General features: G+C 38.1%; 1 protein-coding gene across 3 annotated transcripts in view; it reads right to left on the bottom strand.

The window, feature by feature from the left end:
- Nucleotides 1-1479: 1479 nt before the first annotated feature.
- Nucleotides 1480-14930, bottom strand: part of SYT1 (synaptotagmin 1) — a 600629-nt gene continuing 587178 nt past the window's right edge. The window contains exons 9-10 of one of the 3 annotated variants that reach the window (XM_030939620.1): nucleotides 9620-9753; nucleotides 1480-4583 (exon numbers count right to left, since the gene is read on the bottom strand). In XM_030939620.1, coding sequence (XP_030795480.1) covers nucleotides 4377-4583; nucleotides 9620-9753 — 341 coding nt within the window. In that variant the 3' untranslated portion in view covers nucleotides 1480-4376. The remainder of the gene's footprint in view (nucleotides 4584-9619; nucleotides 9754-14930) is intronic. The other 2 variants (XM_010380423.2, XM_030939619.1) reach the window with 2 other exon arrangements.

The following is a 14930-nucleotide window of genomic DNA, read 5'->3' as shown; positions in this document are numbered from 1 at the left end:
AGGAAGTGTGATGTAGCCAACCCTCAAAGACTCCATCATGAATACACTTGTCAAGTGAGATAAATTTTGCAGAAGTCTTGCTCACTCCCTGACTTGGATGACTCCTGCCAGTTCCTTTAGTACTTCGCTCGCTGTGTTATCCTCTCTAGAAAACTCTTTGATATCTCCTCCCCAAAGAATGTGTTGTGGGATGGGATCCCCAGGATACAGATTCTGAGGTGAAGCTGTACAGGAAGGGGTTTTATTGGAGGGAGTGCTCTTAGGAGCAACACCTGCAAAGCAGTGAAGAAAACCAACAGGGCAGAGAAAGAAGTTGAACTGCAGTGCAGTCACAAAAGCAGTCTCCACTAACCCCTGGGGCTATGAAACTGAGATGGCACTTCAGAGAGATCCTGAATCAGCAGCCGATTGTGGGCTGCTCCCAGGGAGGGTGCATAAACTTAGGTGAGACAGCTTCCTTCTGTGGAGCACAGAGGAACACAACTGTCAGCTATCAGCAAGCACTACCTCTAGCAGCTGCAACAAGAGTACCTCTCTGCTGAAGGGGGATCATGGTGATACACCATGGTATCTACTACGATTGATCCAGTAAAAGTCCTCAGGAATAGGCCGGGCACAGTGGCTCACGCCTGTAATCCCAGCACTTTGGGAGGCTGAGATGGGCAGATCACGAGGTCAGGAGATGGAGACCATCCTGGCCAACATGGTGAAACCCTGTCACTACTAAAACTACAAAAATTAGCTGGGCGTGGTGGCAGGCGCGTGTAATCCCAGCTACTCGGGAGACTGAGGCAGGAGAATCACTTGAACCCGGGGGGCAGAGGTTGCTGTGAGCTGAGATCGCACCACGGCACTCCAGCCTGGCAACAGAGCGAGACTCTGTTAAAAAAAAAAAAAATCCTCAGGGACCCAACACCCTTACGTTTAAGTGCAAACACAGTGCATTGGGATGGTGTATTTACATCAGCCTGAGACTGTGGGCTCCAGCATCCAGTACAGTAGGCACTTGATAAATGTTAAATTTAGTGGAGGAAAAATGTTTACTTGTTTTCCCTAGCAATTGCAGTAGGCATAGAATCTAATGTATCATGCTGTCCTCTGAAACTGGGGTTAAAATAGTCTTGTTTTCAGTCCCATTCTGGAGAAGCTATGTGACTTGGGTTCTGGAGTGAAAACCCTGAAGGACACATATTGGGCGAAGTGAAAAGCCTCCGAGTTTGCCAGATGAACTGATGACAAACAAGCATAGAGAAACACAGGTTGAGAATGACACTGCCCAGGAACACCACACAGTCATGGCCAAATGCTCCCGGGTGTTGTTTTCCTTCCAGCCATTCTGTATTCAGATGTGACTCAGACGCTGGCATTCAGTGCAGTTTTCTTTAGCTGCTGCTGCTTCCAGGAGTCCCCCAAAGTCAATAGGCCACTAGCTTACCACCAGAGTCAGGCAAGGAAAAGAGTGGGAAGGCAGCAACATCAACAGGAAATAAAACATTTTTATTGAATATCTGTGTAATATGTTAAGTCATTTTTAACAACAATCAGAAAACTACTATGGAATTCACTACACAAAGTGAAACAAAATTTAAATCACCTCATCAAAAATGAAGGTAAAATACAGCTGAAGTAGTTGGCTCGCAGGCCACGAGCCATATGGCAGAAAAAAACACCCCAACATTTCTACAAGATACAGGGAAAACCCACACATAGAAACACTCAAGCAGGCAGTAAATATACACAAAGGCAACTAGGATCTTTCTAGAGCATCGGATTCTAATACTTTACACAGCTTTGTCAGAAGGGTACATGTGGCTTATTTGAGGATGAATCTTGGTCATAAAGCAGGTTCCATCACTGACTTGTGAAAGATGGCATAGTACCAACTAATTCTATGGTGACAATCCCATGTCTGGCAGTGTTGCAAGAGAATGCATTAGTAGTACTTTAATGCAAGAAGTAATGTATATTCAGCAGCTTGAACCTGCTTGTTTTAAAGTGTGGTTTCATTGTGTACAACTTAAAGCTGAATACAGTGAAATTAAATGTCATTTGTGGTATTTAAATATTTTTTAAAAGCCAGTCAACTCCCTCTCTTTGGTAGGGTTTGGCCCTTTAAATTGGAAAGAGTCTTGTTTGAATTTTCTGTTCAAACCGTTATTTAATTTCACATTCTGACTTGTGTGTATTTTCTATTGCCTATGTGTTTAAAGAAGTATGGACCATCAGCAGACGGTGATGTTATTTTCCTTTTATCCTTTATGTCTGTGCCAATTATAAAGCGTTTGCTGTGTCTGGCCTAAAAGGCAAAAGCGCGTGCCCCTTCTTTGATAAGGAAACAGTAACGACAGGAATTCCAGTTTTACTGGGAAACAGCCAACCCCATGTTCAAAGCCTACCATCAGCCCTTTTTGAATTCTCTTTAGTTTTTGAAAAGACATGGTGTGATATCCTGAAGAGTGAACATGAGGCCAATGCTTAGTTTTCCTCCATTTTGTTTTGGTATTTGTGAAGACAAACTTTCATTTCACAGCATCGTTACTGTCTGTGGCCTGGGAATTAAAATGGGTCACAGAAGTGAATGGGAGAAAAGGCTAGATGCAGTGTGAGATAATAGGCTGCCCTTCCACGAAGTGGTTGTCTACCATAGTGGGGAAAAATATGGAATATTGCACAGTGCTTGACAAAATGCTGTGTTCCACCCCATTCTATGTATCTTCCTTGTCCTATGCATAGCTTTTCAGTTCTGGATTGGTCCTTTGTAATGAGAACTGTTTGTGCTACACACACCTTGGGCAGTGCAGTAGAAGGGAATGGCAGTATTGTTACAATATCACTACGGAATAAATTGAGTGCTATCCACTGAGAAAACTACGGGTCTAAGCACACACGGCAGTCACAGTGTTACACAGAGCAGTCCTTTAAGACTCTTATGGAATGACTAGTAGCTTCATAATAGTGCCATTTACTACATAATAACATTGAAAACGTTTAAAAACTCCTCCTAAATCAAGCATCTAGTATACGTAAGAGGTTGCTTCAGTTTTCTAGAACTTGTTCTTGGTTTGTTTCACCTTTTTTTAAAGGACAAATTAAAACTTATTTAAGTAAAAAGAGTATATAAAAAGATCACTAGCTGTCTGTTTTGGCTTAATTGAAGTGCATTCAGAACTATGGCTAATTGTTGTTGGTTTTTGTTTTTTTTTTTTTTTTTCATCTTTTGATGGGATTACAATACTGTCTGTTTACCACAAAGTAATTTTGTGTAATAAGCACAGATTGCTGTGTTAAAAATATCCTGCATTCCTTCTAATCTGGTTTTATATAATAAAATATTTTGTTACAAACTCTAATGTGCAAACCTTCTGGAATTACGATAGGTGTGAAATCTGGAACAGAATTCACAGGATGCACATTTTGTATAAAGGTGATAACGGAGAGCTACTTTTTCTTTTTAAATAGTCAGGCAATAGTTCATAAATGTTAACTTCTCCCCTTAGCTTCTTCTCCCCCCAACCCCAAACAAATGCGTGCACACCACACACACACACACACACACACATACACACACACACACACACACACGGAACACCTTGTTGTTATTCTACAAGGAGTAATATGAAATCATTGACTCCTGTTCAGTTGCTTCCTCAAATGTAAGAGTGAAGCCATTATTTTAGCTTTGTAAATATGTACAGACAGATGCTATTCTGGTTTGTGGCTCTGCTTCCTTGAGGTCAGCCTGGATGCTGCTGCTCAGATCATGCTATTTTGCCTGTGTAGGAATTCTACAAAATTGGATTCACCCACCAAGTATATGGTGTAAGTTTATCTTGGTACTCAAATGATTGAATAGAAAGCTCAGGTTTAAGTTGTCCTTTAAGATGTCAGTTTAACTGTACTAGTGCCTTACGAGTTGATATTTTTGCTGGAATGCAGACGATACTATATTACCATATAATATATTATCAGCTCTCCTATATCTCAGTCAATTTACATAGTTTAAAATAGAACATCTTATTAAAAACATCTAGATATACACAGATTAGGAAACACAACATACAAATACACAAACTAGAAATAAATCTTTAGCATACTAGTATATACAACAGTGTGATACAATAAATAATTTCAGTCATGCTCTATCTACACATCATATTGCTTAAAAGAAGAGTAGATTTGGAGGGCAGTGGTATGATGAAGGACTTAGGGGCTCTCTACATTTAAATCTGTGCAAATTAAAACAGGATTCGAAGTACCACTGAATTGTGTTAGGAATGCATGGCTGCAAAAATGAAAGGACCCATATTACTGAGGTATTTACAGATACTGGCTAAAGAGCACTATATGGGCAAATGCAGAAAGGCTTCTTCTTTCCTTTACTTCTTGACGGCCAGCATGGCATCGACTTCCTCCTCTACCTGCAGGGTGTGCCACTGGGCAATAGGTCGCCTGGGGTTGGCCAGCATGTCTGACCAGTGTCGCAGCTCCGCACCGGTGCTGTTGTAGCCCACAAAGACTTTGCCGATGGCATCGTTCTTGCCAATCTTGTCATAGTCCAAAACAGTTACCACCACCTGCACTTTCTGAAAGAAGACGTGAAACGAATATGAATCATCTAGCTCTAGAGATAAGGCCCGACTGTAAAGCTTCCTTGAGCACTAAAGAATTGGAAATAAAAGAATCAGTCTCCAAGCACTAGGATGAGGATGAAAATGACTTGAATGTAGAAACTTGAGTCCAAATTTCCTTTTTCCATTACTATATCATAATTGTCATCATCATCATCTTACTACTCAAACGTTAATTTTTATTATATATGTTGCACTATGTCTTTTACATGAATGAACTCAGTTACTTCTCATAATAGATCCTATTAATATTGCCGTTATACAGATAAGGATGCTTGAAGCTCTGAGAAGTTAGATAACCTGTCTGAGGTTGTTTAAGGAATGAGTTGTTTGGTTTTCAGAGCCTATGCTGTAAACCTCCGTGCCATGGGGTCTGTGTCAACTTGTGCTAACCTCTAAATTCATTTGCTTCAATTGTCTCATCGGTGAAAGTTCTGGCATTGGTGTTCAGGCCACTCTATTTGATTACAATTCCCAAGGCAACCATGTGCAATAATCCAATTTCAAGGGGGAACAGCATGTTACAAAAAAATTAATGTAGAATTTCAACTAATCATATGACTGTGAGCATAAAACATGATACTATAGTGAAAGTCTTTAAAAACTAGTAATAAAGATTTTTTTTCCTCATCCATACGTTCTCTTAGTAAACATTTACTGAGTAACTACTATGTATCTGGCATAGATATCAAATGTAAATATCATTTTAGGCTACATAGGATTTACTTCAATGATTCCATCAGATTTTGAAAGTTTATTTGATAGCTTCCTTTTCTGAATGATTAAACTGATGAAAGCAAACCTATACCATTATGGTATAAAAGATATACTTTTTAAAAGTACATTTCAGTTCTACTTTCTGAGTAATTAATTTACTTAGCAGAATATGTGACGGTTTCAATCTAACAGATGAGTGTAAGGATAAGAGTTTAAAATAAATGGAATATATAACATTTATTGCCAGAGTTAAAAGTAGCAGAAAATATAATTATAAAAGTTAGGGCCAGATGAAGAGCCAGCTGAGTTAGAGCCCTTTAGTGGACTTTATATGCTGAAGACTGATTTATTATATTAATGAAATGAGAAATGTCATTGATATACAGCTTCAGAACGGAGAAAGCAATCACTTCTGAAAGTGGAATTTAGAATGTAAAATGCAACACATTGGCAATAAAAGAGACAAACTTCCCTGGGAGTGATTCCATTGTTAAAGGAATTAACTATCCACTGGGTAGTTTCTGGAACCAAGAAGAGGGCTATATTGATTCTTAGAACTTGTCCTAAGCAAACTTAACAGGAAGCAATCATATTGTAATGAATGGGGTAGGGGACATGATACACAAAGGCAACAGAAGTTTTTAGAGTTTGATTACTCCACTTAGGAATGCATTGATTAATAGCATTCAAGGCAAAATATCCTTGTGAAGCCTTTGGATTAATGTTTCCAGCTGCATATGTAGTTTATTTCTGCATTTGGGGGAGGAAGTCTTACATTTTCACATGCATTTGGAAATTCGCGTATTTTGCTTCTTTCATAATTTTATAGGGATAGAGAAAGACAGAAGAACAGGCAGATTTTCTTATAACCTCAGGATAAGGGAAACTTAAACCCCTATTTTAGCATGTGAAATACTCAATTATTTTTTCTAGGAAAAGGTAAAGACCAGAAAAGTTGCCTCCTATAAAAAAAGGAAAAAAAAAAAGGAACAAACTGACTCAAGAAGTAGAGAAAGAGGGATACAGCCAAAGGAATGCTCATTGTTTCCATGTCTAATGTACTCTATGTTGGGCTTAGTTTCTGTCTGTCCTGACAAAATGTTATTGCCTCTGAAATGCTGCCCCAGAAATCTATAACCTATGTCTTATTTCTAATGTGCTTCACTTTCGATATATTTGCATTTTCTGCAGTTTGTAGTTGAAAAGGATATTTATTTTAAAGGCATAGAATTGTAGCTCAATGGGAGTTTTCATCTCAGTGCCTTGCTTTATACTATTTAGTGAAATTTAAAAAATTAAATGCCAGGAGGTGTTAGTTTCCATAGGAATAAGGTCTTAGAACTCAAAAGAGTTCACTGAAGAAATATTGCGAATAAACTGTTGGAAAAAATTGATGTCTTGAGGGTTTGTGAGTGGGTCCAAAGCAGGGGGCCCCCTGGTTCAGGCTAGTGAACAAGTTATTGGGAAGAGGGAACCAGTGTCCTCTGTATTTACTTATATAACAGATGTTGAAAATAAATATGTATAATTTTGACACTATGGGAAAATTTATATGATAAAGGTTGTATTTAAAACTATTAACCAATATGAAGATGGTAGAGTTATTGGTTATTTTTGGTCATTTAAGATGCCCTATACTACAGAGTAGCTACCAGCCACATCTAGCTGTATCCATTTAAATTTAAATACATGGAAGTTAAATAATGTTCCTTGGTCAAATTAGTGACTGAGGTACTCATTTGCCACCTGTGGCTACCATATTATTGGACAGCATGGATGACAGAATATTTCAATCATCACAAAGTTCTATTAGACAGCACTGATTTGTATACTGATTTAATCTTATGGTTAGATCCATTTTCTAATAAAATGCTAACTTGAAAAAGAGAGGACATTAGCATGTGAATAATAATGATGATGATGATAGGACCGTTTACTGTGTGTTCCTATGTATCGGGCACTGTTCCTAGTGCTTTTATTGCATAATCTCACTTTGACAAGGACTCTTATCATTCCTGCTTTATAAAGGTAAAGAAACTCTAAGCCTCAGTTTTTTTACATATAAAATTGGGATAATAACAATAGTACTTTTCTCATAAAGTTCTTCTAAGGATGAAATGAGATTACATACATAAAGTGGTTAACTTGGACCTAGGCATATAATATATATATATATAAGTCTTTGGATTAATGTTTCTATGAAGAAAGCTAATATAATAGCTATACTTATTTTATATATGTATATATTATATAGCTGTACTTATATATATAAAATATATATTATATATATATAAAATAAGGTAGCTATATTAGTTTTCTTCATGGAATAAAGCTGTGATTCATTCATAAGATACTGTCTTCTAAGAATAGATTAAAGGTAAATGAAGACACAATTGGGCCTATTAAGGGTGGTATGGCACTATTCACAACAGCCAAGATACGGAATTAACCTAGGTGTCCAACAACAGATGAATGGATAAATAAAATGCGGTACGTATACACAATGGAATATGATTTGGCCATAAAAAAGAATGAATCCTGTCATTTGTGGCAGTGGATGAAACTGGCAGACACTATGTTAAGTGAAATAAGCCAGGAATAGAAAGTTAAACACTGTATGTTCTTACTCATGTGGAAGCTAAAGAAAAGTTGATATCATAGAAATAAAAGGTAGAACAAAGGATACTAAAGACTAGGAACGGGAAGATAGGGAGAGATTTGTTTAAGGATACAAAATCACAGCTACACAGGAGGAATGAGCTCTAGTGTTCTGTACCACTATAGGATGGCTATAGTTAACAATAACATATGATATAATTTCAAATAGCTACAAGTAGGATATTGAATGTTCCCAAACCAAATGATAAATGTTTGAGATGATAAATATGCTAATTACTCTGATTTGATTACAATACATTATATATATGAAAACATTACTATGTGCCCCATGAATATGTACAACTACTATTTGGCAATTTAAATAAATAAAATAAAATACTAAAGAATATTTGTTATTCCGGACCTTTAGAAGGTTCTTTGTTGTAGATTTGATGTCTGCTCTTTGTTTCTCCTTCAAGTTATGGGCAAACTTTTACATCACTGAAAATATACACCTGTGCCAATTATTGAATAAAATGTAACAACAGTGTTGTTTTATGCAGTTTGACTCTATGATGCCCATTAAAGATTTGCAAGAAATGGCCCAAAATTATTGGATATGAACTTTAGATTCCTTTTTTTTTTTTTTTTTGGATCGCTCTGTTGCCCGGGCTGGAGTGCAGTGGCCGGATCTCGGCTCACTGCAAGCTCTGCCTCCCGGGTTCACGTCATTCTCCTGCCTCAGCCTCCTGAGTAGCTGGGACTACAGGCGCCCGCCCCCTCACCCGGCTAGTTTTTTGTATTTTTTAGTAGAGACGGGGTTTCACCGGGTTAGCCAGGATGGTCTCGATCTCCTGACCTCGTGATCTGCCCGTCTCAGCCTCCCAAAGTGCTGGGATTACAGGCTTGAGCCACCGGTGCGCCCGGCTGAACTTTAGATTCTTATAGGTTAACTATGGAGATGGGGTGAGAAAATGTAAATATTTTTAAAAACCCCTAAATGATAAGATTGCATGTTATCATTGTGGCTACATGTAGCAACTTAATTTGAACATGTTAACTACAAGGACATTTAATAGAATATTTCCCATCATAATTATTGTCTGGCAAATTAAGTCTCCATTTTTACTGAAATGGCCATCCTTTCCAACTCAGACACAGGAAGCTGAATTTAAATAATTGAAAATACAACTGTAGCCTAATTTTTCTATTGTTAATCATCTTTTAATAAAGACTCAACATGCTGTATATTTAGCATCAACCAAAAATATTTCTCTTGTCACTATTTTTTGCTCTCAAGATCTGATGAGGAGACTTATTTATGGTCTGGGAGTAAATAGTGAAAGCTCATGTTTTTCTCTGGGCTTTTTAACTTTTATAGATGCACTTTCTGAGTAAGCAGAATTATTCTGTTGATTTTCTTTTTCCTACTTGCTTTTCCTCTTTTTCCGCTCAACACAGTGCCAGCTGTTTTGGGCTGATGAGTCAGCACATCCTGCGCTGTATATTTTATCCTATCCTTCTTGATGTAGCTCAAGCATCAGATGTGCATGGGAGTAAGAATGGCAGTTCTAATGAAGGCATGTGCGTTGATAACTTACAAAGTCTGTGTGTATAATTTATGTGGTCTGAATGAATGAAATTGAGTGTGAAGACAAAATTATGTTTGACATTACCTGGATTTGTTCAAAAGGTACTTCAAAGCTGAATGACTCATTGTAGTAGGGGTTAAGTGTGTTCTTTTTAATTGTTGTCTTTTTCTTCTTCAGCCTCTTACCATTCTGCATCAGATGAATCTTCACATAAGGATCTGAATGAAAAACAGAAAAAAAACTTTAGGAGATCAGAGACATGTATTTTAGATTATAATTTAGCTTATGAAAGAACTAAGTATTTCCCATGGGTAAATAATTATATAGCATGTATTTAGCATTTTTTAAATTCAATAATTTTTTATTGAAATATTTTAAGTAACCTATGGGGCATGCTTTTTGCATGATAGCTCAATATTTATAGTTTGATTTAGAAGATGAGAGTAGCGGTATGCTGGTAAACCAGCTCTTTGGGGAAAAAAAAGTCTTAACATGTAGCATTTTCCTATGTCTATGGTATTTATATATATACTCCAACCAAGGCCAATGTCAAGCCACTAAGCTTAACAATTGGCTTGCAAAATTCCTGAAAAATTAACAGTTCGCTCTTGTGAGCTGGCGAAGGGCTTGCCTGCAGCACAACCCTGTATGGGAATAAAACTCTTAACAGAGAGAGGACAAAAGAACCATTTTATTCATTCATTTATTAATTTACTCAATCAATATGAGTTGAGTACCTATGATGTGATAGGCACTGTTAGACCCTAGGAATATAGCCTCAACACAACGGACTATCCCTGTCTTCACAATGAAACTTCAGACTGTGGGGAAAAATAGACTAAGTTTATACAGAAACAAAAGACATGAAATTACAAGTTGACAAGAGTGCTCTGTAAGAAAAAAGCAGAGTAGAAATAATATAGGAAATACCAAGGATGATATGGTGAGTAGTAAAGTAGAGAGGGAATTTAGGTTTTCGTTTGCTCTGGTAAGGCATCTGTGGAAGTAACATTTAAGCTGAGATGTGAAGGTTGAAGGGTAAGATCAGGCCAACTGAGCCTAAATATTCCTAGGTAGAGAAGACCTTCAAGTGTTTGAGGAAAAGAGAAGAGAACGGTACACACTAAAGCAATGGGAAAAGGAGCATAAAGATCCCCTGAGCAGTTTCCTTAAAGCCTCATTAGGCAAAGATTAATAAGTCACTGCAGGGGCAAGACAATTTCCATTTACAGCTCCCATTCCTAATGGATGAATGTTGTACCTTCAGGTCACTAGAAACCAATGCTCACGGTTGAAAGGAAAATCTCTACTGTTTTTCTTAAACATTTTTCCATTTCATATGTAACGCATGTTCATGATAGAAAAAATATCAGAAAGCAATGATGACCAAAAAGAAAAAAAAATTTAAATATAGGATTTTACTTCCCTAAAATAACTACTGCTAAGCCTTTCAAATTTTCTTTTCTCTCTCTCGGAACATGTAGAGCTGGGAGAAACTTTCCAGATGATCTGGTCTAATGCCACCTATTTTTAGAAGAGAAAACTACAGATGAAAAAAGGGTATTTTTACCTCCCCCTCCCTATCCCCAGTAGAACATAATTCCTAAGGGACAGACACTTTGTCTGTTATATTCACTGTTTGAATTTGCTAAAACAGTGCCTGGCACATATTCAGTTTTTGTTGAATAAGTGGAACTTATTTAGGGCCTCAGTCTGGGTCTTCTGACTCCCATTCCTGTCTTTTTCCCACTACCCCAAAGCCTACATTACTAGGATACATGTTGTTAGGAGATTTTTAAAAATGTTACATCCAGTCCAGGGGATCATAATGAAGATTTTCATCAAAATTAAGAATATCTTTAAAAACCAGGCCTAGAGATATGAAACCAGCTCCATAAACAAAAGAGTTGGTCAGTTAAAAAAAAAATCCACTGTAAACAGTTGTAAATGGAAGCAAAAAATGTCACTGATAATCCATGTTACTGTTCACAGCCAACTGATTTTTGGTTCACACACAGTTGATTTTTGGTTCAGAGACCTTGTTTGTTTTATAAAGTTCCCTAGCTCCCTCATCCAACCCCTTGCAATTTTATAAAGATAGTCATGTCTCCAGTTGTTCTTTGGCACTGACGAAATACATGTATATATTGTATATGCCTCCTGTGTTCATGTGTTGAAACTTTATCAACCTAATTGAGGCATAGATTTTCTCAAGAGAAGCACTCTGAGTATCTACTGATTAATTTAACACAATAAGTGATAAGAAAAAACCTTGCACATCAGCCATTTCAGTAAGCAAATTAAAAACCCAACAGGATAGTTTCAGATTTTGCTAAAAGCTCTGACATGATGTTATTAATGCCTTGGGGAGAATAGGGTGATTTTAATAAGGTTGATCAGGAAAGTCCTCATTGAGAAGGCAACGTTTTAGCCGAGAACCAAAAGACACTGGATAACCAGTCATTTGGCTGTATGGTGGATGCTTGTACCAGCCAGAAGGAGCAGTACCTGCAAAGGCCCTATGCAGCACCTCCTTCTGCATGTTTGAGAAACAATAGAAGGCAGGGGGAAGAGAGGTAGATGGTGAGGTCAAAGAATTAACTTAGGACTTGCTGATCTGTTGCTTTTGTAAGCAGAGGCTGCCAGTTCTGATGATTCAGATGTATCCTACAATTTCATAATACATAAAAAAGAGAACAGAGGGTTGGGGGCCGGGTGCAGTGGCTCATACCTGTAATCCGAGCACTTTGGGAGGCCAAGGCAGGTAGATCACCTGAGGTTAGGTGTTTGAGACCAGCCTAACTAACATGGTGAAACCCCATCTCTACCAAAAATACAAAAATTAGCTGGGTGTGGTGGTGTACACCTGTGATCCCAGCTACTCCAGAGGCTGAGGCAGGAGAATCACTTGAACCAAGGAGGCGGAGGTTGCAGTGAGCCAAGATCACGCCACTGCACTCCAGCCTGGGCAGCAGAGCCAGAGTCTCAAAACAACAACAAAAACGAACAAACAAACAAAACCAGAGGGCTGAAAGCGGAGCAGGTTTGGAACTGCTATAAACGGGAAGTCTCGGTCTTTGCCTTTGCAGATTGACCCCGGCACAGGTACCAAAGCACTTACTTTGCAGGCAAAATTCCCATCTTAATCAAAACAAATGCTAGAAGAAACTTAGAGTTCTTTATCAGCTTTTGTGCCTGGATAAGTCTAGACTATATGTTATGTACCTGGATGGGCACATTTGAGCATCTTCTTAGCCCAACAATCTGAAGTCTTAGATTGCTTCTCCATTTCCTCCAGTCTTGATTGCCAAGGAGCTAAGTGTCTTTTAGTTCTTTCATTGTACTGAAGTCTTGTCCTGAACGTGGGTCCCTTTAGCAATATCCCTAATCTCTTGTTTAGCTTGTTCGTAACTTTTTCTGAGATCTAGACCTTTCTCCTCCATCCCCAGCTACTGATTGAGTTCTCTAAATGGAAATACATCCATCTATGAGTCACATTTGTGCTTTAAGAACACACTTTTGAAAATTCTAAAGCAAAGATTACTTCTCCTACAAAATAGGCCACTGGATAATTGAATTTTTTCTGTTTTAGGGGTTGTTCTGCAAAGCAAAATCCTTGTCAGTTTCTTGGTGGCTTAGAAGTCCTCATGATTGCACAACAAAACAAAATTTTATGGAAATAATAAAATAAGATATAATGAAACTCACAAATATTGCTCTTGCTTTTCCTGAGTACAGCCGCTGGACACCATGCATAACATCTAAACATTCACTATGTTTTTTGAAACATGTAAATAGCATAGGAAACCTGCAACCAAAAAGTTGGGCTACTGTCTCTAGGCATTCTGTATCTCTGCAACTGTGTGGATTCATTCTGTTCCCCAAAACAAGAATCATGGAAACCTTCGTCATCTAAATACTGACACCTCGTCTTCAGTGATCATTTAGATAATCCTTATTGCCAATGGAATAGATGCAGGATGTGGGACATTTCATTTCTTTTGTTTGTTTAACTTATCATAAAAAAGTAGTTGAGTCCTTTTTATTTTTTTGACATGGAGTCTCGCTTTGTCACCCAGGCTGCAGTGCAGTGACACAGTCTTGGCTCACTGCAACCTCTACCTCCTGGGTTCAAGCGATTTTCCCTCCTCAGCCTCCCAAGTAGCTGGGATTACAGGCACATGCCTAGCTAATTTTTGTATTTTTAGTAGAGACGGAGTTTCACCATGTTGGCCAGGCTGGTCTTGAACTCCTGACCTCAAGCGATCTGCCCACTTCGGCCTCCCCAAATGCTGGGATTACAGGAGTGAGCCACTGCGCCCAGCCAGAAAGGCTGATTTTTTTTTTTTTTTTAAAGAATTCAAACCAGTCTATCCTGACTCCAAACCTGCTGCTGTTTGTGATATGTCAGAGAGATAATTTACTACAGTGTTTTCAAGTACAGACTCTACAGCCAGTCTAACTTGGATCTTAGCTCTGCTTTTTTCTAGCTGTGTGGTCTTGGAAAAGTTATTTCACCTCTTTGTGGCATAACTTCTTCAACTGTAAAATAGTGAAAATGATAATGCCTAGCTCATAAAGTTGTTAAAATTAAATTGAGTTACCACATGGAAAGTGATTCAAAGTGTGGCTGGCACATTTCATTGTTAATTATTACTATGGTTTTATGGAAGGGCTAACATCGAAGTCAGCATCTATGAATCAGACTCTCCTTCAACTCACTTTGCTGAATTGGTAACCACCATTAGCTAACGGGAAAAAGCCTTCCCATTTGCTGCACAAGTAAGCCAAGCTATCCCAGTTTATTTCTGGAAAGAAGCATACCCACTCTAAACAACTGGTTCGTTTTGAAGAATGTCATCATGTATGAGATGAAAGACAAAGGGAGCATTTCTTTCATTACCACCTATATGAGGTGGTCTCACGGTGTGAGATGGGAAACTGATTCAACATCCCGTACGGTTTGCTCCCATTTCTGACATCAATAGATCAAATCACACAGAGCTGAAAAGTTAAACTCAGAGTTCCAGATGGAATCTTATTACTGAGGCTGGAGGATAGTGTGAATCAAAACTGATTTACTGAGCTTCTTTCCAGATTCTGAGGCCAGCTAATGTTGATACACTTAGCTATATTATGCCTGGAGTATCTACTTTCCTTATTCTGCTGAAAATGAGGAATTAGAGAAAAGGAATCCCTCAGGCTTGAGATTTGTTGTTGTTAGAGATGTGGTAGTATGTATTGGTCGTTGGAGTGAGGTAATATCCATACCTCCTCCCTTGCTTTTTCTCTTGACTCCTTTCTACTCTGAGAAAATTTTATAGTCTGTTTTCTTCTTTCTGGTTTCCACTTAGCTGTACAACTACTCTCCACCCCAAACTTTTTCCTATTCAGA

Source organism: Rhinopithecus roxellana, chromosome 10 (genome assembly GCF_007565055.1).
Source record: "Rhinopithecus roxellana isolate Shanxi Qingling chromosome 10, ASM756505v1, whole genome shotgun sequence".
Classification (NCBI taxonomy): Eukaryota; Metazoa; Chordata; class Mammalia; order Primates; family Cercopithecidae; genus Rhinopithecus; species Rhinopithecus roxellana.
The sequence above is the reverse complement of the archived record's forward strand: the minus strand, read 5'-3'. Positions and strand labels throughout refer to the sequence as shown.